At 35.4% G+C, this 24,632-nt stretch overlaps 1 protein-coding gene and 1 long non-coding RNA gene across 6 annotated transcripts; one reads left to right on the top strand and one right to left on the bottom strand.

The window, feature by feature from the left end:
* Positions 1–598: 598 nt before the first annotated feature.
* On the bottom strand, positions 599–12,339 carry LOC122055341 (TBC1 domain family member 8B-like). Of its 4 annotated transcripts, none has more exons than XM_042616723.1 (18): positions 12,161–12,339; positions 11,477–11,546; positions 10,793–11,388; positions 10,559–10,700; positions 10,336–10,449; positions 10,057–10,115; positions 9,821–9,887; positions 9,651–9,702; positions 9,439–9,531; positions 9,206–9,289; positions 8,569–8,993; positions 7,036–7,097; positions 6,733–6,802; positions 4,667–4,747; positions 4,451–4,552; positions 2,615–2,739; positions 2,085–2,205; positions 599–900 (listed from the first exon to the last, which is right to left on the bottom strand). In XM_042616723.1, the coding sequence occupies exons 1-18, from the start codon at positions 12,202–12,204 to the stop codon at positions 805–807; spliced, it is 2,403 nt and encodes an 800-aa protein (XP_042472657.1). In that variant the 5' UTR covers positions 12,205–12,339; the 3' UTR covers positions 599–804. The 4 variants fall into 4 exon arrangements, with proteins under 4 accessions (XP_042472657.1, XP_042472656.1, XP_042472659.1 ...); XM_042616722.1 differs by having other exon boundaries at positions 10,559–10,735; positions 10,822–11,388; XM_042616725.1 differs by having other exon boundaries at positions 10,559–10,735; positions 10,822–11,388; positions 11,477–11,556; positions 12,161–12,313.
* Positions 12,340–20,969: 8,630 nt separating this feature from the next.
* On the top strand, positions 20,970–22,126 carry LOC122055342. Of its 2 annotated transcripts, XR_006132860.1 has the most exons (5): positions 20,970–21,193; positions 21,293–21,360; positions 21,440–21,507; positions 21,868–21,992; positions 22,069–22,126. It is a non-coding gene; the product is annotated as an uncharacterized LOC122055342 (long non-coding RNA). The 2 variants fall into 2 exon arrangements; XR_006132859.1 differs by having other exon boundaries at positions 20,971–21,360.
* Positions 22,127–24,632: the final 2,506 nt, after the last annotated feature.

Here is a 24,632-nt window from a genome sequence, read left to right as displayed (position 1 = left end):
CGTCGGAGGAGGGTTTGCAGCGAGCCGATGCTGATCTTGTACTCGAGAACGCACTGGAAGCGGTTTGCTTTGTTTTTTTTTATTATTATTATTGAATTCATAAAAAAATAAAAAATTATAATGTCCCGTACCTAAATTATAATTTTTTAGAATTGAGACATTTTAGATTTTCATTGTTTTTTTTAAGATGAATTCAATAAAAAAAAAATGGCATTCAAAATGTGTAGAAATCTGTTGTGGTAGGAGGAGCTCAGATTCAAAGCGTAAGAGCATCGGCCACGGCTGACTGAAATCGAAGATTCACTTGGTCCATACCGAGCCCGTTGGATTTTTTTTTAAAAAAAAAATACAAAATTAAAATATATAAAATAAAAAATGGTTAATATATTAAAAAAATCATTATTGCTAAACTATTTTAAATTTATTATTATTATTTTTTTTTGTCGTAAAATTGTTAACATTTTAAAATTTTTAATACTCGAACAGGTCACGCCCGGTTAGTTGCCCAGTTAGTTCTTGTAAACAGCCTTGGTTATGTGCTTATATTTCCGGCCTCGAGCAGACGCCATTGATGACCAAGGTCTATGACACAGAAAAGTTAACCAGGCTTAAATTTTATTAATAACAAGCAATCAACAGATGAACTAATACTATTTCACTACACAAATTACAACATGAATTAAGCAACCTAAATGCATACAAAAAGCGCACAATAACATCTCTTCCCGACGTGGCCAAAGGCTGGAGCATCGAAATATATGGCAGCCATGGAACAAGCGATGAGACCTCTGCCTCTCCAAAATTTTACTTTTCCTGCTCCTGGTGCCCGTTCGTATCGCTCTTTCGATTTTCTACATTTTGCTCCCCGTCAACGGATTCCTCTGGGGCATTCTGTTTGCTCTGGAAAATAAATGCAAGGATCGTACTTAAGAAATGAGTAGAAACATGATATGTGATCATCCAAATGCAATAAGATTAAGATATGATCGAGAAGCCCCAGTTGGCCAATCCACAACGGCCAGAAATTTGCTATACAGATATTACTAGCCATACATTGGTAATCTTGCTTTATGAAGCTTATTCAGCAGAAAACAGGATCACAAAAATATACAAACAGTTCAAGAACTATGGTCGTTGGCTAGAAGGTAGCTTTTATGCCTAACAAATAATAATGCATCACGGAAGAATTATAAGAGGACTCACCTTGTTCGATTACTGAAGTTAATTTTAACGACGTACTGAAAAAGGTGCTCGGTTCTAGTGTAATAGATGGATTGAATCGATGTATGCTCTCATAACAGTATAATCTTTTAAAATAAAGTATACAAGGAAGATATACCTAACGGCATCTCATTGGCAATTCAATGCTATGCATTATTTCTATGTTTTGAGTTCACTACATTTCTAGTGACACTTTTAGAAAGTATAGCTAGTGATGGAGTGACAATGTCCAAGGGAAGGGAGAAATATGGTTGCAATGGATGGTACTTCGATGCACATAATTTTAAAGAAGAGTACAATGAAGCTGAGTGGTATTGAATGCACCAAGTAAAAAATTTCTCACGTGACGGTATTTAAAATTTTGGTCCGGGGCAGATGTCAATTCTCAAAGTTCTCTTGGACAAATACATCGTACCACGGCAAGATTAATATTAATAAAAAATATTTACATTATTCATATTGTTGGTAGAGTAAGATATCATATCATACTGACATTAATATTAATTGATCATTCTAGGCTGTACAGACTGATTTTTACAGACTTTCCCATGCAGAAATTTAGAGATTGTTGCATATGTTCGGTCTTGTATCTATGTTATATTTTGGACAAATTAATGTGATGCTGATGGCATCAGATCATAGAAAAGCTGTAATGATTCAAGTTCACCGGGAGAATTTCACTAAATCACAAATTACTGGAGAACAAATCTACTTGTTTCATTTAAACCATTTGAAGCTTTGCAAATGAAGAACCGTGTTTTGTATTTAGTAAATTTGTTTTCAGGCAACAGTCATGTATTAAGCAAACATGTCAAAAACTTCCAATGCAAATTAAATGAAGAATTTGCTTGTACAGGGCTTACCTTATTTTTGTCGCGCCAACCAAGAACAAATGGCCTAGAAAGCAAGCTTATTTTTCTGGGAGGAATTTCCTGAGATGAGTCTAGACTTGATGGCACAGATGATTTATCTGAACTTGGTGTCCTATACAATAGCAAAACTCACGTGAATGCACTGCATGTTGATATCAGAAAAATGAGAAGAAAGTCTGTCGAGTTAAATTAATCTTCAGAGATGTTTCAGAAAAACAAAAAGAAGGAATATCATGTGGGAACCATAAGATGCCAAGCAGAAGGTATTGGACTGGTACTAACTTGTGCCAGCAGCACCTTGAGCAAGCTTTAGTTACATGAATGACAATGCTCAAGGAAAACCACAATAAGGATATTTTAAAAAATTGGACAAGTTAAAGGAGATAAAAAAAAAAAAAAAAGAGACGATAGTTTGAGGCATCCCTTAGTGGTGCATGAACAAATATTGCATTAACCAGAAAAGTAGATTCTCCTCAAACCACTAAGAGGTCAAAAAAGTAAAATCAACAGGCAGTCTATACTTTGGAGACTTCAGTGCTTTGAGCTGGCTAGATTGGTACTGCAATGTAGCTTCGAGCATCGTCTCTGCCATTACAGCCCTGTTCTCCATTTGTGCAAGTAAAGACATCGCTTCTTCATATTTTTCCTGCATAGATCTAGCAAGAATGGATTAAAAGTCCCAGATACAGAGATCAGCTTCAATAATCAATGTTTGACGACACAGATTTTCTGATAATTAAAAAACTAGGAAGAATCATCTATAATACCAAAATGGAGACACAAGATCATAGTAAAAATTGTACAAGGAAATTCAAATGCATACTATGATTGGTAGTCGTAGTTAGACCTATGGTGTGTGGTAGGACAAAGAAAGGCGTGTATGCAAACATTTTCAACTTGTCGTCTTAATATTGTGAAGTTGACTAAACATTGTTTCCAAGAAAACTTTTGCATTGAGAAAAAAAGGTCTAGTTAACACAAAATGATAGTTCCTTAGAAGAAAGGAAGGGATAAACCCCAACAGAGCAACAAGTGGCATCTGACCCAAAACTTGTGCAAACTCAAACCAAGGCCTTGCCAATTGAACTAGCTGAACTTGTTATTCTACATAGAATAGTTATTTCTAAGGGATAAAATATGATGAATAAACCAGGAATGCCTATTCCTTACTTTGGTTCATGAAACAAAATAGATGGATCATTTTCATTTTTATATCTGGTCTGTAGGAATGGTATAAGTAATATAGTCTTTGTGATGATATAATATCCCTACCAATAATAGATAATGGTTCATTTAGACCAGTCAACCCATCCAACTGGTCTAGTTCGCACAACCTACCCATTATGCACGACATGTTTGTCCCATCCCATTAGCGCAGCTAATCTGTGGGTCTGGTTGGCTTATTGAGTATGCTCAAAATATGTATTTAATGTAGAATTTAATAGAGTAGTAATACATATTCCTTGAATAAAATAAATAATAATCAAGAAAGATGATTAAGGAATAATTCAATGGAAATTGACTTTTCAAGTTAATAACCATTTAGTTCAACACTAAAAATAGCTTTCCGCTCATTATAATCGTACAAACAAAAAGGCAATCTAATTTTTCCTTGAAAATGTTTTCCGTCCTAGGAAATAGTTTCCGTCAAATCTATGGAGCCTAAGCTAGAAGTTGTGTTATTAAACAAGGATTGATTATATAAGCATGTAACCAAAGAGAGGCAACAGTGTTAAAGAATTGAAATTTACTTGTCATTCAAATAGTTAGTATAGTTAATAAGAAGGTAAATGCCCACAGCATGGCTTAAGAGTTCTCAACTTAATATCGAGACAAGAATTAGTTAAACTAAGGGCACCAAAGATTAGTTGTTGTTCATATTGTATGTCAATAATTGCAGAAATAATGTTCGACAGATAATCTGAGAGTTGGTTTAACATGATAAGACATAAAAAAAATAATATGCGGCTGCTGAGTGAGAATGACCATAGTATGATTAGTCATATAATCCATCAATAGCCTAAATACCTTAGGTTGGAAGTATATAGGAGTGCAAATTTTATTGCACCTACAATAATTAAACAAAAGAACATTACTTGAGGCATTCTTGATTTTTCTAAATTTGTCATCAGCAATGCTATCAGGCCTGCAACTTTCAAGTTTAATGTCAAACATTAACAAAGTTTGTAATCCAAATCTTCATCTTATTTAAAAAGATAGTACTCCATATGCTGGAATTTCATTTCCCAACTCCATGAGTGCCATCTCTTGTCATTCGTCTATATAAACCTTAATTGTGATAACAAGGTATGGGTATCCAAGCTTCGTTAAAACAATGAATCCAGGATGAGAATAACCTGCAAGGCATGAGCAGAATGCCTCTGAGCAGCAGCCTCTTGCTCTGCAAAGAGGCGAGCATCTTCTGTAACCTTTTGTTCTTGCTCAACCCGCATCAATATCTTCAAAAACCAAAGCACATTATTTTTCTATGATATAGAACTAAGTATAATGAATAGTCTGAAAGGATATAATCATATATCAATACGCAGATGAACAAAGGCATGATGATGCACCTCAAGCATTGCACGTTCTTGTTCCTGCTTCTCTGCTAAAGCCTGCTGTAACTCAGCTATCTCATTCTCCAATTGTTCAACCTATTATTGGCAAAGAGATGCATAGGCTTTGGTATGAAATGAAAAAAACCAAGTGTTAAAACAATTATTCCAATTTTATAAGTGCTGCTAGTGCGATAGTGTGATTGCACCTTTCATTAGAAATCACGCATCTGCAGAAAGTCTATCATATAGACATTGTTGAAGAATATTAATTATTTCATTCAAGACCAGATTATTTGTTTCTTAAAAATATTGATATTTGTTGTATGAAATAATCGGTATGTTCAAAGAATTTGTCCAATTTGTAATCCTGTAATGCTTGGATGCATGGCTGCACCTTTGCACCTTTCATTCGGTGACATTTGTCTGCAGAAATTATACAATGTAGTCATTTTTTTGAGAGCTACACACCATTCCATTCAAAACCTGATTATTGAATTTTTCACAGATGTTTTTATTTATTCTAGAATGCTAAAGCGATTTGACAATCTCACATACAATGCAAAACTGATTAAGAGTACTCTCTCTTCCATCTTATGAACATAATGCACAGCATCTGACCCTAAGTGTAGGAAATTATTACGAAGGAAGATCGTCTAAAAGATAAGACTATTCAATCTGTCAAAGATCTGTTAAAACAAGATGATATTTACTAAAAACTTAAACATGATATGAACTAATATATTCAAACAAGTCGAATATTAACTGGAAATGAGATCGATGCACATGTATAAAAACCTTTAATATCACAACCTAAAAACAGTTTTAATAACATATTATTCTAGTAGATGTTAAGGATTTAAATTAAGATAAATGGTGAGTAGTATATACCAAATTCTTGAAAGCAATTGTCTGGTGGAAAAGGTAAGGTTCTAGCTTAACAAATTAATAACATGAATAAAGTCAATCTATTGTCTACTAAAATTTGAAAAGATAAAAGCAAAATGCTCCTTCATAAACTCCTTTTTTCATCCTTTATGCTATGGTCTGACAGTAGTCAAAGAAAATTTTGCATGCGATCACTGAAAGAAAATTTACTTGTCAATCAGGAAAGTTTGTCAAAACATTAGGCATTTTAATACACTAAAGCACTATGCCAGTTGAGGTGCAGTGCACTCATTCCAGCAAAGGTGGTTACTTATTATAGAAAAAGCATGAATCCTTTTCATTCATGAAGTTTGCCTGTCATTAATAAGAATTAGTTGACATTAGAAACATGCAACTTCTCTTTGTTGTTGTCTAAAAGGAGCTAAAAGAAAAAAATCAACCACTATAGGAAAAGCTTTAGCTTTGGCAAAGAAAGCTGTATGAGGTTTTCGCTATAGATATATACAAATACTCAATTCAGAGACAAGGGAGTTAAGAGATAACTAGAGGGAGAAAGAGAAAAATAAGAAGCATGAAAATTTTCTTTATCTCAAAGAAAGCAGGGAGAGACGAAGATAAGGAAAAGAAGCTCAAACAGGAAATTGGAGAAGGTGGAAGGAAAATAACCGAGTAGGGGAATTCAAAAGATAAAATAGAAGGGTGCTGTCTACGACAATTTTCCTCTGAAATCATCACCTAGATAACAATCAATCCCTGTAGTAAAGACCCTTCAGATCAAGCAGTGCTTCCATTGAGATAAAACTTCAAGTCGTCCTAACTAAATTAAGCACTTTTATGATCAGTACAAAAAAAAAAAAAATTCAGTTGATTTAGTAATGCTATAACAAGTTTCAAAGTCACATAACTGATGAATTTTTTTATTATCTTTTGGTCGGTTTAAATTCTAGTATTTTATGAAATGTGCACCTAGGCAACCAGATTCTTGCCCATTGTGACTCAAGTGGTTCTTGACTTAGCAATGGTCAACTAGAATTGTTTTTTGCATTACTTAAGGCAATCAATATGAATGACCTCGAGAACATGTGCACATTATATTGGGACCCTTCTTGAGAGTGACAACATCCTAGCAAAAAGTATGATATATAAGTTTAAACAATTGTAACAATGTAAAACAAAAAATGAGTAGCTTGTATTACTTTTGCACTCAAAAGTCGTCTATTGTCTTGCTTCACCATCTCCATTAATGCAGTCTCCAACTCTTCAGCTCTATAAAATGGCAGAAAAAGAACAATAGAAACTTAGACTCAACATAAGTGCTGAGATGAATTAAATATGAGAAGGCTCTTTCAGATTGTGTCAGTAGATCATATTTAACTTAAAATAAATCTAAAATCATTCTCTAGATGGTTTCAGGTTCTGGCATTTTCAGAATAAACTAGCAGTTGCAATAATTTAATAGCTAAAGGAAATACCTAAAATCTTCATGTACAAACACAAACCTGAGGGTGGCAGATCTTTTCTCCTCAAGCAATCTACATAGTTCTACCCTTAACCATGTGGCCTGAAAAAAAACAGAAAAAAAAATTCAAAATAACTCCAGGATGCGATGGTTGTATATCACGACGGTACATTATTTTCAGTTCTTTAAATTATCGGATCAATAGATCTTATATTGGAAAGATGGACCACATTTGTATTTGCAATCCTGTGCCCTTTGCCATGTACAAATTCCTAGGTAAACCATCAAGATGGTATCGGTAAGAATCTTTAGTTACTGCTATAGAAATTGCAGGTAAATGGTATTAAATCTACTCTATTCGAAGTTTGTATGTCTAGTAAAATGAAGCTGCCAATATAAATATATAAAATGAAGCTGATATTTTCATTGGCCCATAGGATTAGGTCACTTTTACAAAAATTGCAAAGTTAGCTTCTAAGATTCAGAAACTAGCAGAGAGATCCATCTTCTTTAGTTCAATATCTTTCTCTTCCCGAACTGATCTACTACATTCCATCGATCAGTAATTCTCTCAAAAGAAAGCTCTCTGCAGCTATCTACCGTCTTGTTCAATTTGACATGAATAGCATTTAGAACAAGGGACATAGAAATAAAGAATACTAGTTTCATCACCCAACATAAAATCTACTCGTCTATTCACGATGGGAAAATATACATGGTCCCAGTACTTGTGAAAAGAAAAGGAGGCAAGCAATATCCCACCAGTTGACCAGATTAAATATCTATGCAAATATAGCTGAAATTTTCATTCCATGCAAGTTAAAAGCCAAGAATGTATTAAGAGCGAGGTCAAAAGAACCATAACTAGCCTTTGAACTTGAGGTTAAAGCACAGTCTATAGTATTTGTGCCTACAGCAATCATTCTTGTAGTTTATAATACCGAATGGTATTTGCCAAAAAGTATCACTCTAGTTGCCTAGACAAAACTTGTACAATTCAGAATCGAGTAAGACTTTTCATAACTAAACCTCCGACTTTGTATGTTGGTCACAGGAAGGAGATGAAACTAAAAACAAAGAAGAGGGAAAGAGAAGCCTCAACAAACAGTAGTGACAGGATAGAAAGAATCTATTCTGATGACTCATACTTCAGAGCATTATGTGGGTCCTAGAAAAATATAAGTTAATCTGATGCTCACTAAATATAATCATTAGTTGAGATATTTGTTATAGGATTAGAACTCATTTGAGTTTATCTCAGAAAAGTTTTAAGCATGTTGAAGGTTGGCATGGCATGATATGGAAATCCTATAATTCTGGAAGGAGATGGAAACTCTAGCATGGAAGGGCACTTTAAACATTGGATTCTTCCTTTTACAAAAAGGTAAGCATTTTTAAATTTTAGTTAGCTTTTCAATTTAATGAAGCCATAACATTGTGTCGTGAGTCAATGAGCAGTAAGTGTTTCACATTGTGATAGTCAAATTAAATGCTTTGCCAAAGCTGTAGAGTTTTCAGTTTCACTAGGGAAAAGGTGAATGCACATGACAAAAGGAATTAAAAGAAGAAATACCTGCTCTTGAAGATCTGGAAGAGAATCCAACTCTGCATCAACTGTAAGAGTACTAAGAACATCCTCACAATCTGTCAAATCAGACTCGGTAGATTGGATGTCCCCATTGTTGTTTGCTTCACCAACATTTTCTTTAGCCTTTGCTTCAGATACTAGTGGTCCATTGTCACGCTTGAAACTATATAGCTTAGTTGCAAGACCTTTAGAGTCTTTCCAAACACGAAGCCCTTTAGACCTTTCCTCCATGGCAGCAATCACTGATGGTCGATGTTTGTTCCTTAATTCTTGTAGTTTTATCTCATTTACAGGTTGATATCCCATGCAAGCAGTCAAAACAAGCTGGCTACTGTCAAAAGTAGAACCAGCAAGTGACTGCAACAATGTTACAGCATCTCCTGCATCCTTTGTTGTTACAATTGCAGGACCTAAAAATATGCATAAGAAATATATGCATAAGACAAGAAAAGTCCTGTTGATAAGCTCACTGAAATATTTAAACTACACTAGATGTCAGTTTCCAATCAAACTTTTCTTATATTATCAAATACAATAACAACAACAATCAAGCCTTATCCCACTAGGTGGGGTTGGCTTCTTATATTATCAAATGAATATTAAAAAACCATTAGATCGGTACCATATAATTCCATCAAAGCTAATGCTGTGCGAAAAAGCATCTCTCTACTTCCCTCGAACAAAAGCACATCCCAAGCTCGAAGAACTGTACTTTTCCAATACATCACAATTATAAAAACAGACATTTTATTCTAAATAATAAATAAACAATGATAAATGTTAAATAGAAGATTCAAAAATGTTGAAGTAATTTGCAAATAACTATCACATATATGACATCAAATAAAACCTGACCACTTTCCCAGGGAAGCATATTCACAAAAATGGAAAGGAACCATGGTCCTGTAACCCATGCCACCTGCACTCCGAGATAATCCAGATGATTCACTACAATATGATAGGAAAAAAAAATTAGATGTAAATTGTGACCAATAAAATGTGCTTGTTAATACTTCAGCTTTCCTTAAAACATATACAAAATTGATCAGGTTACAGGAAGCTAGAACCTAATTTTGGAAATCTTTCACGGACTAAATCCTCAAAAACAAGTTGATCCACCTGGGACATATATGAATGTTTTTATGTCAATACATCTACAAGACAAGCCCTTTTACTAAAAGAATTTTGTAAGTGGAAAATACACTTGCACTTAAAGGTACTAACAACAGAGGATCACCTGAGATTCAATCATTTCCTCGGAGTAGTAACCATCAAAATAGTCGTCAATGATACCCAATAAAGTCCTGTGGTTATTTCAAGTAAACTAGAACCAATTAATCTGTGATATATATATAGTTAAGGAAAAAGTCATTTCTTACAATGCTAAAGCAAATTATGGAAAATCAACAAGGTTTCTCGCTACATGTGCAAAATATTTCCTTCAATAAATCTGAAAATAATGGCACAGCATACCAAAATGCATTTTCTTCAGGCATCAGCAAAAGAAGTAATCCTGCAAAGAAGTTCATTGCCTGCAATTCATGCCAGATATAACACAGTTCAATGTATTAAAAAGGAATAAAATAGGATATCTATAAACTATTAAAATGGGGATGTGCATCCAATATTTGCTGAAGAAAATGTACTGATCAAATTCAGAATGGGACATGCAATAGAACATAAAGGTCAAGTCTGGTGAAAGTGCTCATTGCAAACCTATTTGAAGACAAATGAGAAGCTAGTAGAACACACCTGACAATAACCAACAGATGGATTATGCCGAGCATATGCAGTGAGTAAGCGCCTTAAAGCATTTCTTCCATTCTCATCTAAAGCAGGATGGCCAGGGAAAGTTCTAGGCAAATCCTTGAAAATGGAAGCCACGCATTAATTTAAGAGAAGTAAACATAGCGTGACAAGTGGCAAGGGATTACATAAAATGAAAGATAGTTCTAGAGCTTATGTTGGTAGCAACCTTCTCAATCTGTCCTTTCCATTTTTCATCTCCCTGAGAAATCCTTTTTTTGTTTCCATTCTCATCCTTAAGCATAAATCCAACTTCTTTGCCGTCTGTATTAGTTTCTACATCTAGCAAACTATTGTAATATCCTTCCACCCTACGTGCTCCAACACCAACAAAAGCTTGCCATAACTACAGATGAAGCGATGTTGCAGATAAAGATTAATATTGTAAAAAGAACTGCAATACCAGAAGTAGAGGCAATAAGTGAAATACACCTCTCCTCTAAGAGCCATTGGGAGCCCCCCACGGACCAAGCACTCCAGCTCTTCTTTTGTCTCTTCTGGTACCCCTTGACTAGAGATACTCGTACTGGAATCAACATTTCCATCATCTCCGGAAGACACCTCCTGAACAGGATCAGATCTTTCAACATCATAAAACTCATCTTCTGATTCTTCTGAGACCTTCGACTCTTCTATAGATGCAAGGTTTGGCCTACTCTTTGGGGCAGCTTGATCACCACCATCTGAGTTTTTCCTTTTTACCCGGTGACTCATCATCTGCTCAATGGCACTAAGGGATGGACGGATCCGGGCCCAAGTTTGGGCACAATGAATTTTTCTTTCCTCTTCTGATGTCTGTTTCGTGGAGAGAACTTCATCAATGGCATTACAATCACTAGTCTCATTAAGAACATTATCCATTCCAGACACGATGGCGGCTTCCAAATGCTCCCTAATGCTCCTTTTCCCTGCTGATAAGCCATCAGTGAGTGCCATACCAGAACCAGACAACCTCTTGAGTAAATCATTCCACCTCTCCGATCTCTCTTCTTCCTCTTCCTGCAATTAAACGCATCAAAGTTTTTAAACCTGATCCACAGCATTATTCCACCAAATAATACAAGGAAAATCCGTATGTCATCCTTGCCTTGTAAATATTTGCATACTCTCGGTATCTCTGCAAGTGTTGCGGCCGCACTGCAAACCCGTAGGCATCCCTGCTCACATCTCCACCACCAAGCACAAAACACATCAATGAAATCTTAAAAACTTCAAAACCCAAGGATCGCTCTTATATATCAATAGATTACAACCCTAGAATAAAAAGGAATTGTCTTGAATCTACCTCAATTCAGCTTCCATAGAAAAGGAAATGCTTAATCCAATCCAAACACCTCAAAAGAAACTCCAATCACATGACCCATCGACTGATTTCTCAATCAAGCTAAAACCCTAGATTCGAGAAGGGGATCTAGGATGTCAATTCGCGAAGGCATCACCCACGATCGGCTAATTTTTTAAATTTTACACAAATATTCCGGAATCCCTAACACGAATCAATAAAAAAATAAAAACTAGAAGCCACGGATCGTAACTACATTGCCCAATTCGATCTCAAAAGTACAGGAACAAAAAGGACACGGGAAAAAAAAAAGTAAAATAGCGAAAAGGGGCCGGAAAAGAAATCGGAATGGAGTGAGAGCGGAAATCGCGGAGTGCAAAGTTCCGAGACGAGATGAACACGTGGTGGCGATCCCCCGCGCCATCTCCACCAACAGGAACAACGACGCAGGGCGATGGAGGAGGAGACGGATCGCTGCTCATCGCTTACCTCTTGTGCTCGAACGTGATGATCGGAAGGCTCTTCCCCTTCATCGCCGCTCGATCGCCTTCGCCTCTACGCGTGGATGCGCGAGTAGGAGAGAGATTTCGGAAAGATCTTTGATTGAAGCCGAGTAGACCCAGACTCCCAGTGCCACTGCCGGTCCGTTGTTGATTTATGAGACCTTAGTATTATATGATACAGGAGCAAATTTTAATTTCACCCCCATAATATCAAAAATATCACTTCATTCGAAAGAAAACCCAAATTTCAAACTAGGAAAATATCATGCTTTTATATTTATATATATATATATATATATATATATATATATATATATATATATATATATATATATATAATATCAGTGTTTTTTATTTTTTTATTTTTATTTTTTTTAGTTTTTTTTAATTTAAAAAATTCAACATTTCCTTATTTAAAATTTAATATATAGATATATCCCCTAAACACATTACAATACTCAATAAATATTTAAATTAATTTCATTTTAATTTTTTTTTAAACCAAACACTATAACCTAATTAGAAAGTCTAAACCCTATAGGTAAAATCTAAAAAAAAAATAGTTTTAACACTATACCCAAAGCCTGAACCCTATAAATAAAATCGTAAAGAAATTTTTTAAATAAGGAAATGTTGAATTTTTTAAATTCAAAAAAACTAAAAAAAATTAAAAAAAAATTAAAAACACTGATATTGTGCGCGACTGTGCGCGTCGCGCACAATATCAATACTGTATGTATATATATATATATATATATAGAGAGAGAGAGAGAGAGAGAGAGAGAGAGAGATTTGATATGCTAAACGATATTTTATGTGCAATCGTGAGTGAAATTCGACGTGAGTTATCTGACGCGGTCAAAACTTAATTTTTTAAATCTCTCTCATCTGCATATAACAACTTTTCTCTCTCATCTGCATGTAACAACTATAAAAAATTTTAATCTCTCTCATCTGATTGCATGTAACAATCACTGTGTTGCTAATTTTTAAAGTGATGTAGTTGCTACAACGTTGTAACAGCTACTACACAATAGTTGCTACACGTTGTAGCAATTTCTGCATCATTGTAGCAGCTATTATACCGTTATAGCAACTTCTGCACCGTTGTAGCAGCTACTATATTATTGTAGTACATTTTGCACCGTTGTAGCAGCTACTGCGACATTGTAACAGAAGACCGTTGTAGCAGCTACTGTGTCGTTATAGCAACTACTGCGCCGTTGTAGCAGCTTTTGCGTCGTTGTAGCAGCTTCTGCACCGTTGTAACAGCTACTGCCCTGTTGTATTGTAACAACTTCTGCACCGTTGTGGCAACTTCTGCACAGTTGTAACAGCTTCTGCACCGTTGTAGCAACTATTGCATAGTAATTACTACAAGTTGTAGCAGCTATTGCATAGTAACTATTACTGTACCGTTGTAGCAGATATTGCATAGTAACTGCTACAAGTTGTAGTAGCTACTACATAGTAACTGCTACAAGTTATAGCAGACATTGCATAGTAGCTGTTATAACGTTGTATCATCACTACCATAATAATTTTTTGCATGTAATAATAGAAAAGAACTCCGCCCATAATAACCGGTCATGGCCGGTCCCAAGCCCGGATAAAGGAGGAGGGTTACGTTAGGTTGTCAGCCAGCGCCAAATTATGGCAAATATTCAATGAATGAATCTATTAAAATATTGTGCTAATGCTAGGTTGTTCCCCAGAAGGAACGCGTTGCAGGCTCCAACTGTAACGTCTCGGCAAGGACCGCTACATCTCCAGAACTCGGGTGTAGTGATAAATATGCAAGAGTTCGCGTTACAGAGTCCGACTGTAACGTCTCAGTAAGGACCGCTACATCTCCATGAGAACTTGGGTGTAGTGTTAAATAGGCAAAAGTTCTCACACCATAGGTTAGATAAGAACAAATATGATAGGAAAACTAATAATCTAAGATTTGGAACATGAAATATAGGAACTCTCACTGGTAAATCAATAGAGATAGTAGATATGATGATTAGGAAAAAAATTAGTATTTTGTGTGTACAAGAGACAAAATGGATAGGTGAGAAGGCAAAGATGATGGAGAACTCAGGTTTTAAGTTATGATACACTGGAAAGAGTAAAGCAAGAAATGGAGTGGGTATCATTATAGATAGTTTGTTAAAAGATGAAGTTGTAGGAGTAATTAGAAAAGGGGATAAAATTATATCCCTTAAGATAATAGTGGCGAAAGAAACTATGAACATAATTAGCGTATATGCATCACAAGTAGAATTAGATGAAGCTACCAAATCAAGGTTTTGGGAGGACTTAGATGAAATATTACAAAATATTCCACCAAATGAAATGATTTTAATAGGAGGTGATCTAAATGGGCATGTCGGAGTGAAAAATGAGGAATATGAGAGAGTACATGGGAGTTATGGGTTTGGAACGAGGAATGAGAAAGGGAAAACTATATTAGATTTTGCGATAGCATATGACCTTATATTAGCTAATACGTTTTTTAAGAAAAGAGAATAACACTTAGTCACATTCAAAAGTGGGAATAATAAATCGCAAATTGACTTTCTTATGGTTAGGAAGAAGGATAGAAAGATTTGTAAAGATTGCAAAGTCATCCATAGAGAAAGCTTAACTACCCAACATAGGGTAGTAGTGTTGGATATACGCCACAAACATAGTATCAATAGAAAGAAAATATATACAATTCCTAGAATTAAGTGGTGGAAGTTAAAGGATGGGAAACAAAATATATTTAAGGAGAAGGTAGAAGTACAAGCATTAAGTGAAATATACGATGACTCTAATACAACATGAGATAAAATGGTATCAAAGTTGAAAATAGTAGCTAAGAGTGTACTCGGTGAGTCAAAGGGACATGCACCACGAAGTAAAGAATCTTGGTGGTGGAATGAGAAAGTACAAGAGAAAGTGAAGGAAAAACGAATAGCTTATAAGGAATTATATATTTGTAAGAACGAGGAAAACTTAAAAAAATATATAATGAAAGAAGCTAAGAAAGTAGTGAGTGAAGCAAAAAATGAAACTTTTGAACGCTTATATCAAAAATTGGATACGAAAGAAGGGGAAAGAAACATTTATAGAATAGCTAAAGTGAGAGAAAGGAAAACAAGATATCTTAGCCAAATAAAATGTATTAAAGATGAATGTAATATGTTATTAGTAAATGATGGAGAAATAAAAGAGTGGTGGAAGAGGTATTTTCATCAACTTTTTAATGAAGGTTTAGGTGACCAACTTAACTTAGGTAATTTAATTAGGTCAAATGAGCATAGAAATTTTAATTTTTATCGTAGAATTCAAACTTCAAAAGTAAAATAAACTTTAAATGAGATGCACAATGAGAAAGCCGTTGGACCATATGATATTCCGATAGAGGTATGGAAGTGCTTAGGGAAACAAGGTATTGAATGACTTACAAAATTATTTAACATGATATTGAAAATGAAAAGAATGTCTGATCAATGGAGGATAAGTACTCTAGTTCCCTCATATAAGAACAAGGGAGACATACAAAATTGTGCAAACTATAGGAGTATTAAACTAATGAGTCATACTATGAAACTTTGGGAAAAAGTAATAGAAAAAAGATTAAGGAATGAGACCACAGTGACAGAAAATCAATTTGGGTTCATGCCTGGAAGGTCGACAATAGAAGCTATACATCTCCTTAGACAATTAATTGAAAAATATCGGAAGCAAAAACAAGATCTACACATGGTATTCATTGACTTAGAAAAAACTTATGATAGAGTCCCAAGAGAAATTATATGGAGAATTTTAGAAAAGAGAGGTGTTAGCGTAACATATATTGAACTAATTAATGATATGTATGAGGATGTAACGACCAGAGTAAAGACTTCAGGCCGAGTAACTGAAGTATTTCCAATAAAGATAGGGTTACATCAAAGATCAGCCCTAAGTCCTTATCTTTTTACACTAATTATGGACGAACTTACTGCGCACATTCAAGACACAGTACCGTGGTGCATGTTGTTTGCAGATGATATTATTTTGGTAGATGAGACACGTGAAGGAGTAAATGCTAAGCTAGAATCTTGGAGGGAAACACTAGAAGGGAAATGTTTTAAGATTAGTAGATTAAAGACAGAATATATGGAATTTAAGTTTAGCAACATTAGAAGTAATGAAACAATTGTTAAGATAGGAGAGGACGAGTTGCCCGGAACCGAGAGATTTAAATATTTAGGATCATTTTTACAAAATGATGGAAGGATTGAGAAAGATGTCTTACATAGAATACAAGCAGGATAGGTGAAATGGAGGGGAGCGTCGGGGTGTTTTATGTGACCTTAAAATACCTCTTAAACTTAAAGGTAAGTTTTATAAAACCGCAGTTAGACCTGCTATGTTATATGGAGCTGAATGTTGGACTATGACTCAAGCACATGAGCATAAGATGATAGTTGCAGAGATGAGGATGTTAAGGTGGATGTGTGGGCATACGAAGATAGACAAAATAAGGAATGAGAGCATTAGAGAGAAAGTCGGAGTTGCATCTATTGAGGACAACTCCGAGAGACACGTTTAAGATGGTACGAACATGTACTTAGATGACCAATAAATGCTCTAGTTAGGCGATGTGAAACTATGATAAACATGCATATCAAACGAGGAAGAGGACGACCAAAAAAGACTTGGTTAGCAACAATAAAACAAGATAAAATTTATTTAAATATAGATGATGATATAATAGAAGATAGGGCTCAATGGCGTAAAAGGATTCATACAGCCGACCCCACCTAGTGGGAAAATGCTTGGTTGTTATTGTTGTTGTTGTTATATGTAATAATAGAAGAGAGAAGATAAAATATCATTTTAATTTAAAAGGAAAGAGAGAAGTTGTTGCATGCAGTGAGAGAGATTAAAAAAAATTATAATTGTTGCATGCAGATGAGAGAGAAAAGTTGTTGCATGCAAATGAGAGAGAGATTAAAAAAATTAGATTTTGACCGCGTCAGATAACCCACATCGGATTTCGCTCACGATCGCACACAAAGTGTTGCTTAGCATATCAAATTTATCCAAATTGGAAGTCAAGGTCAGCTAGAATTTTCTATCTTCCAATTATAATACATGCATGTACATGCATGTAATTAATATATACATATGAAATTACTAAAATACCCATGCATATACATGCATGCATATATTCTAGCTGGCCAGATTCTGGCCATTTAGTAATACCCATATATATATATATATATGAGTAAATCTTGCTGGCCAGAATCTGGCCAACTAGAAATCTCTATCTCCCAATTAAAATACATGCATGGACATGCATATAATTAATGTGGCCATATGAAATTACTAAAATACCCATGCATATACATGCATGCATATATTCTAGCTGACCAGATTCTGACCATTTAGCAATACCCTATATATATATATATATATATATATATATATACAGGGATGCTCTGCTGCGGACTAAATCCTGCGAACCGCTGCGGACTGCCCTCGTGGCACAGTCCGCGTCACAACCATTAACAGCTCCTCTTTCTTCCTCTTCCTCACTTCTCGCCACAATTTTCTGCAGTGCCCTAGCTCCTCTTTCTTCCTCTTCCTCCTGACGCCGCCGCATCTTCCTCACCCCCTCGCCCAGTCCCTGCAGAAAATCTCCAACCTGTGCCCTAGCGCCTCTTCCCACCGACCTGCAGAAAATCGCTTCGATCTGAAGTGCAGAATCGCAGCAAGGAGTGGAACCTCTCACAGGCCGCCTCACCCTCCTTGTTCCCTAGCGCCTCTTCCTCCAGACCTGTGCCCTAGCGCCTCTTTCTTCCTCCCTGTGCCCTAGCGCCTCTTCCTCCCAACGCTGTCGAGACCCGCCGCAGCCTCCCTCCCTGCAGAAAATCGTGTCGATCTGAAGTGCAGAATCGCAGCAAGCCGTCCTCACTAGCTTCTGTATCCCTTCATTGCCGGTAAAAGCTTATTTTTATAAATTGATTTATGATTCTATATTATACCGGCAGAATAAAAGATTTCTTCTTGGGATTATGAAGAGATGCTTAGTATGCAGATATGAGATACTCGACCAACATTTTTATTGTTTGTAAGGATAAGAAGAATGGAGATTTCTTCTTGGGATTTCTTCATTGTTTTTTCATATCTTATTTTCTGGTTAAGATCTTATGACTAGAATCAAAACTGAACATTACATCAATATGGTAATTAAATTTGAGATGAAACAATTACCAGTTTTAAGAGAAGGAGAAAAGTTATGATGATTGAAGAAAAGTGGCCCAATGATAGAATAATAACATCAAGTTGCATGGAAAAATAGAATAATAACATCAAGTTGAAGAAAAGTGGCCCAATGATTCCCAATCTGAGTTTATGAATTCCATAAGAACTCTGGAAAAAGTTGACAAGTAAAGCAACCTTAAGGGTACAAGTGCACCAGAGAAAATCCTACTAGTTTCACATCTAGATTTTTAGCTATCAGTTTTTTTATAAATTGTTGTTAATTGATAGAGTTCTTTAGCTATCAGTATGCTAAAATTCCCTCTCTTATTTTATGATAATTTGCAAGATTATGATGAATGCCTATTGTTGGAGCTAGTTTTAAAAATTAACTTACGATCAAATTTGTTTATATTTCTGTTGCAAATTTCATCATATTGTTTACAATATTATTTACAATCCAATTTATTTTTATTTATGTTGCAAATGTCATCATATTGTTACAATAGTTTTATTGTTTACATAGTGTTTTTGTTTTTATTTTACATTATCTGAAATAATTTGTATTTCTTATTTGTTTATCTAATTACCTATTGTCAATTATAATGTGAGGGTGTCCAGAAATGGAAGAAAATCGAGTTGATGATCAGGAATATATTCCCCAAGTCTCAGATAATCGAAAGCTAAAAATTGGAATGGAATTCTCATCACTAGAGGAGGCATATTCATTCTATAATCAATATGCACGAGAAGCTGGGTTTAGTTCAAGGATGCACACGAGCAAGAAAAATAATATCACAAATGAATTAACATGGAAACAAATTGTATGCTTTAAAGAAGGACATACAGATCTAATGCGGTGGAATAAACATACAAAAGTTGATCAACCGACAAAAGAAAGAGCACGTGGTGCAGTTAGAACTGGTTGTAAATCAAATATTACATTTGTGAAGAAACAAACTGGGCCTAATTGGGTTGTTAGTCACTTTATAGAAACCCATAATCATCCACTTTCTACTCCATCCAAGGTGCATTTGCTACGATCACATCGTAATGTTTCAGCAGCAAAGAAAACATTGACGAAATAATTTTCAGAGGCCAATGTACCAACTTGTCAACAAATGCGAATATTGGAGATAGAATATGGAGGACTTGAGAGAGTAGGCTGTACAGAAAAAGATATTAGAAATTTTGAGAAAAATCTAAGAGATGAGCAAAAGGGTATTGATGCTGAAACACTGATCGAGTTGTTTACATCTGAGCAAGAGAAGAATTCTGCTTTTTTCTTTGATTATGAGACTGATTCAGATAATAGATTTAGTAGGTGTTTTTGGGCTGATCATATATCCAGGCGGGCATATAGTGTATTTGGTGATGTAGTTGTATTTGATACAACATATAACACCAACAAATATGGCTTGATTTTGGCACCTTTTGTAGGAGTTAACCATCATCAGCAGACAATTATATTTGGTTGTGGGTTTCTAAGTAATGAGAAAGCTGATTCTTTTGTTTCGTTGCTTAAAAAGTTCATAGAAGCCATGCCTAAAGGCCCACCAAGTGTTATCATCACTGATCAGGATCCTGCTATGACAAAAGTAATTGCACAAGTTTTCCCTCAAACAGTACATAGATATTGCTTATGGCACATACTGAACAAATTTCCAGAAAAATTAAACCCTTTGACTTTTCAAAATCATTATCAAAGCTTAAAGAATGTCATTGCAAATTCTACAACACCTGATGATTTTGAAAAGTCATGGGAAGAAGCTATCAAGTGTGCTAACTTAGAGAATAATGATTGGTTATCGTTGATGTATGAATTACGACACAAATGGGTGCCAGTATATTTTAGCCATTTATTTTGTGCTGGAATGTCAAGTAGTCAAAGATCTGAAGGCTCACATGCATTTTTCAAGAGATATGTCTCAAATAAGAACTCACTAATGGATTTTATCACCCGTTTTAATAGAGCACTGAGACATCAAAGACACAATGAGTTAGTTGCTGATCATATTGACATAAATGAGCATCCGAAAATTAAGACAAATTGGCCAATGGAAACTCAAATGGTTAAATTGTACATAAAAAAGAAATGGCTTGAGTTTCAAAGTGAAATCAGCGAGAGCCATGGTTATTATGTGCAACAAGCATTTACAGGAGTTGACTCAGTGGTTTACCATGTGATGAAATTTCAAAGTTCTTCTTCATCGAAACCAAGAGTGCTCACGCATGACAAACAAAGAGACTACATATCGTGTAGTTGCAAGAAATTTGAGTTTGAGGGTATTCCATGCAGACATATGCTAGCTTTTTTTCGTATCAACCAAGTGTTTCATTTGCCTGATACATATATACTCAAACGATGGACACGAGATGCAAAAATTGGAGCAATATATGCTTTGGGGGAGCAAAATTACACTAATGATCCAGATCCAGAAAGGTGTTTGATGTCGAGACACTCAAGGTTATCTTATAAAGCTTCAATATTAATTGATGATGCATCTTTGACTAATGAGGGGACAACCTTTTTGGATGAACAATTCGATTCTATCTATACCAAAATTCAAGAGATGAATATTAGTATAACATGCAATGATAAAAGTCAAAAGAACAAATCTATGGATGAGGGTCTTGGCATTATTGATCCTTCTTCAGTAAGAACAAAGGGATGTGGGAAAAGATTGAAATCATCAAAGGAGAAATCAACCTCAAATTCCAGGCTATGTCATGGATGCGGACATCGAGGAGTGTCACATGACAAGCGCAATTGTCCAAATTTGCAACAAGGGGGGTATGTGTTGATTAATGATGCATTTTTATTGTAATTTGACTTGCAAACATACATTTATGTCATTACATTTTGTAAATATGACAATGTGTCAATTATCAGATCGACTGAAGATACTAATCATAATATTGTTGACGACACGTATGAACCAGATTTGACATCTATAGCAGGTACTATTAAAATTTTAATATGTTAAATTATAGTGGTTCATTGAGAAAATAAAGTTAATAATTATATTTATTGTTGCAGGTTCTAACAACATGCACTAGGATGATACAGTAATGATTCATTGCACTATGGCTGTATTTGAAGCAACGGTATGATTAAAAACTTTTTTGTATTCTTGTTTGCTCAAAATGAATTCAGCAATCTTCAACAAAAAATGGATTTGGTTTGCCATAAGATAAGATGTATACTCCAGCGGATAGATGTAATCTCTAATTATATGGGTTTTGCACTGAGAGGTGATCACTATCATTCAAGTATGATTCATGATCATCAACAGAGAATTTTCTTGCAAATCATGATTGGCAAGAATAGCTTGCTATAGATAACTAGATAATCACGGATAAAGAAAATGAAAACTGATAGATTGGTTGCATGCCAAGTTCTGTACCAGTTTTCTCAACTTTTGCTCATTGTCATAATTTCTAGATTGGTTGCATGCCAATTTCTAGACTGGTTGCAGGTCTCACTTCGTACAGAACTGCAGAAATTAATGCTCCATTCCTCCTTTATAAGTCTTGAGCTAAGGGAAGACACTCTTAAACTATCCATCTTATGGTCTGAAACCAATTCATAGGTTTAGTAGTCTCCAAAGAAGTAAAGTTTAGCATTTTTCTATTATTATACAAGGGCCTCATTTTTTTTTTTTGCAGAAATCATAAACGACTTTGACACTACTGGGCCTCCGAGTTCGCGGTCAGCACACAAAAACTACTAGGAGGGGAAAAACTATTGATGTCTCTAAGAAGCGATGAGCTTGATCTTGTTTTATTTTCCATTGCATCTTTACTTCCATGTCATGTTTGCGTGGAGCTTGTATCTTCAGACTGTTAGTTTTATATTCTCATATTCTGAAACTTGTAGCTTCAGACTGTCATGTTTACATTGGATTTAAAATTTTGCCCTACAATATTTGAAGTTACAGTATTATTCTGCAACATATTAATTTGAAGTTAATTTATGTCAATGTCCACTTAATGATTCAGTATATTGTTTGAATTTGTCTACTTAATGATTCAGTATATTGTAAAAAGTGGTAATTAAGTAGCTACAGACTACAGAGCAAAAGGTTCTGAAGGAATATATATTGAATGAATTGATCAAAAGAGTAATCTTCTATTGATCTCAGAAGACTGGGACTCATTTGAACTTCCATTCCACTGAGGAGGCTCTTTGAACTTTTTAAGGTTCGTCCTCTGAGAGATGTAGGATCACCGTGTTAGGAACTTCGGATGCGGCTCAGCAAAGCTCAAGAGGAAGAAAAAGAATTAGCAGAAGCTTCAGCAAACCGAGAGCTCAGCAGATCATGATCGGTCCGGGAATCGCTTGATCGGTCTGTGGACCGATCAGGCTACGATCAGTGAACTTCTGATCGTTTCCTGATCGGTCTGTGGACCGATCAGGCCCTAGGCTGATCGGTCCCCATACTGATCAGCAACTCTCTGTCCGAATCCTGATCGGTCGGTGGACCGATCAGGCCCTAGGCTAATTGGTCCCCAGACCGATCCCCCGCTCCCAGATTTCTTTCTGATCGTTATCTGATCGGTCTACAGACCGATCCAACTTGCCGCGATTCGGTGCCCTGCTGGATCGGTCTGCGGACCGATCCAGCAGAGGCTGGATCGATCGGCAAGACCGATCCAGGCACCTGGAGACGCTTGGATGCCTTCTGTTCGATACTGGGTCGGTCGGCTGACCGATCCAGGGAGATACAGTAGGCTACTGTATCCATCTGGATCGGTCGGCTGACCGATCCAGGAGAAGGAAGGGCACTGGATCGGTCTGCTGACCGATCCAGGTTCTGATAGTCTGAAACGAAATCATAATTTCTGATTTCCAGCACTGATTCGTGCCAAAAATCACATACACAAGCTCTAGATACATGAAAAATACTCTAGCATGTAAATACTAACGTTCTAAACATGATAAACTAAACAAGACATGATAAACTAAATACTCTAGCTACTCGGAAAATTCTGGAAAAATATCTAAAAATTCCAGAAAAATCGTAGCATAATTCTAATATAGTTTTGAGAATTTTCGGGCGTTACAGAACGAGCTACCGAGCCCTCTCTGACAGAGCCCTCTCTGACCAGATGATTCTATCTGTTTTGATATATTCCTACGTGTTTCTATGATCCCATTGGATTCACTGTCCTTTAGTGATTTCAAAGGCATCCTGAAAGAATGAAGTCCACCCATGGTAGTGCTGTGAAAATCTGGTTCAAGAATCTTTGCTGCAGCTTCAATTATATAAGATGCATTTCTAGGAGTTCAAGAATCTGGTTCAAGAATCTTTGCTCGGTATCCTCTGTAACTTTATTTATATTTTTCCAGAATAGATATTGTTTCTTGTAATCACACGATATACACTATCATTGGAGTAATATCAGTTGTTCATCAGAAGAATCCTGATCAGAATACAACTGTGCTAAATTGACATTCAATCCACTCGGAGACGAATTTATTTTTTACATATATGGTTTTGAAATGCAAGTTAGGTGTGCTTGTATTGCCTGATTATTTTTTCCAAATCTCTATTGGACAATTATAATGCTGCTGAAACATATAATCAAATGCACCAAAAGTAAAGAAGCATCTGGAGGGACTGCAAAACAGCTCATAAAAAAAATATTTGGAGGATGTTCTCCACCACCAACAACAATTTTGAAATGAAGAATACAATTTACAATAAGAAGAAATAGTAAGCATAATGATTCTAGATTGCAAAAGGGAGCAAGTATCTGAAGCATACAACAACAACATAGGTTTCACAACATATTAAGATAACATAACATATGTTTTAAATTTGATACACCACTTGCAACAACATTGTTCAACTTGAACTCAGATTAAAAAAAAATAAAACATAACACCAACAATAACAACAATTAGGAATTGGAAAGCTGCTCTATTTTTTTTTTTTATGTATCCTTCAACTTAGGTTTTTTTTCAGAGCTCAAAAGTTGTTTGTCCAAGTGCGCTTGAAAAGCTTGTTGTGCCTCCAATCTACTTTTGTATGATTGATGTATGGCGCCTTTAAAACCAATAACTTGACTTGATGCTTCTATCCATGTTTCATAAATACCCGGATTGTATCCAACAAATACAACATACGTTTTCCCCTACATAAAAACAATATTCAGAATTTTGTATAAATAAAATATTAGAACTTAAAATAAAATGATTTACCATTCGTTGATAAAAGGAAACGTTG

The sequence above is a fragment of the Zingiber officinale genome, chromosome 3B (genome assembly GCF_018446385.1).
Source record: "Zingiber officinale cultivar Zhangliang chromosome 3B, Zo_v1.1, whole genome shotgun sequence".
NCBI lineage: Eukaryota > Viridiplantae > Streptophyta > Magnoliopsida > Zingiberales > Zingiberaceae > Zingiber > Zingiber officinale.
This window is presented reverse-complemented; position numbering and strand designations above follow the sequence as displayed.

Bases quoted from the DNA above. Each gene is read 5' to 3' on its own strand.
- LOC122055341 (XM_042616722.1), bottom strand. From the start codon at position 12,204: ATGAAGGGGAAGAGCCTTCCGATCATCACGTTCGAGCACAAGAG. The intron at 9,290-9,438 runs GTCAGGTTTTAT...GGAAAAGTACAG, and splicing joins TATGCTTCCCTGGGAAAGTG to TTCTTCGAGCTTGGGATGTG. The intron at 2,740-4,450 runs GTTATTCTCATC...AGATCTATGCAG, and splicing joins ATTCTGCTCATGCCTTGCAG to GAAAAATATGAAGAAGCGAT.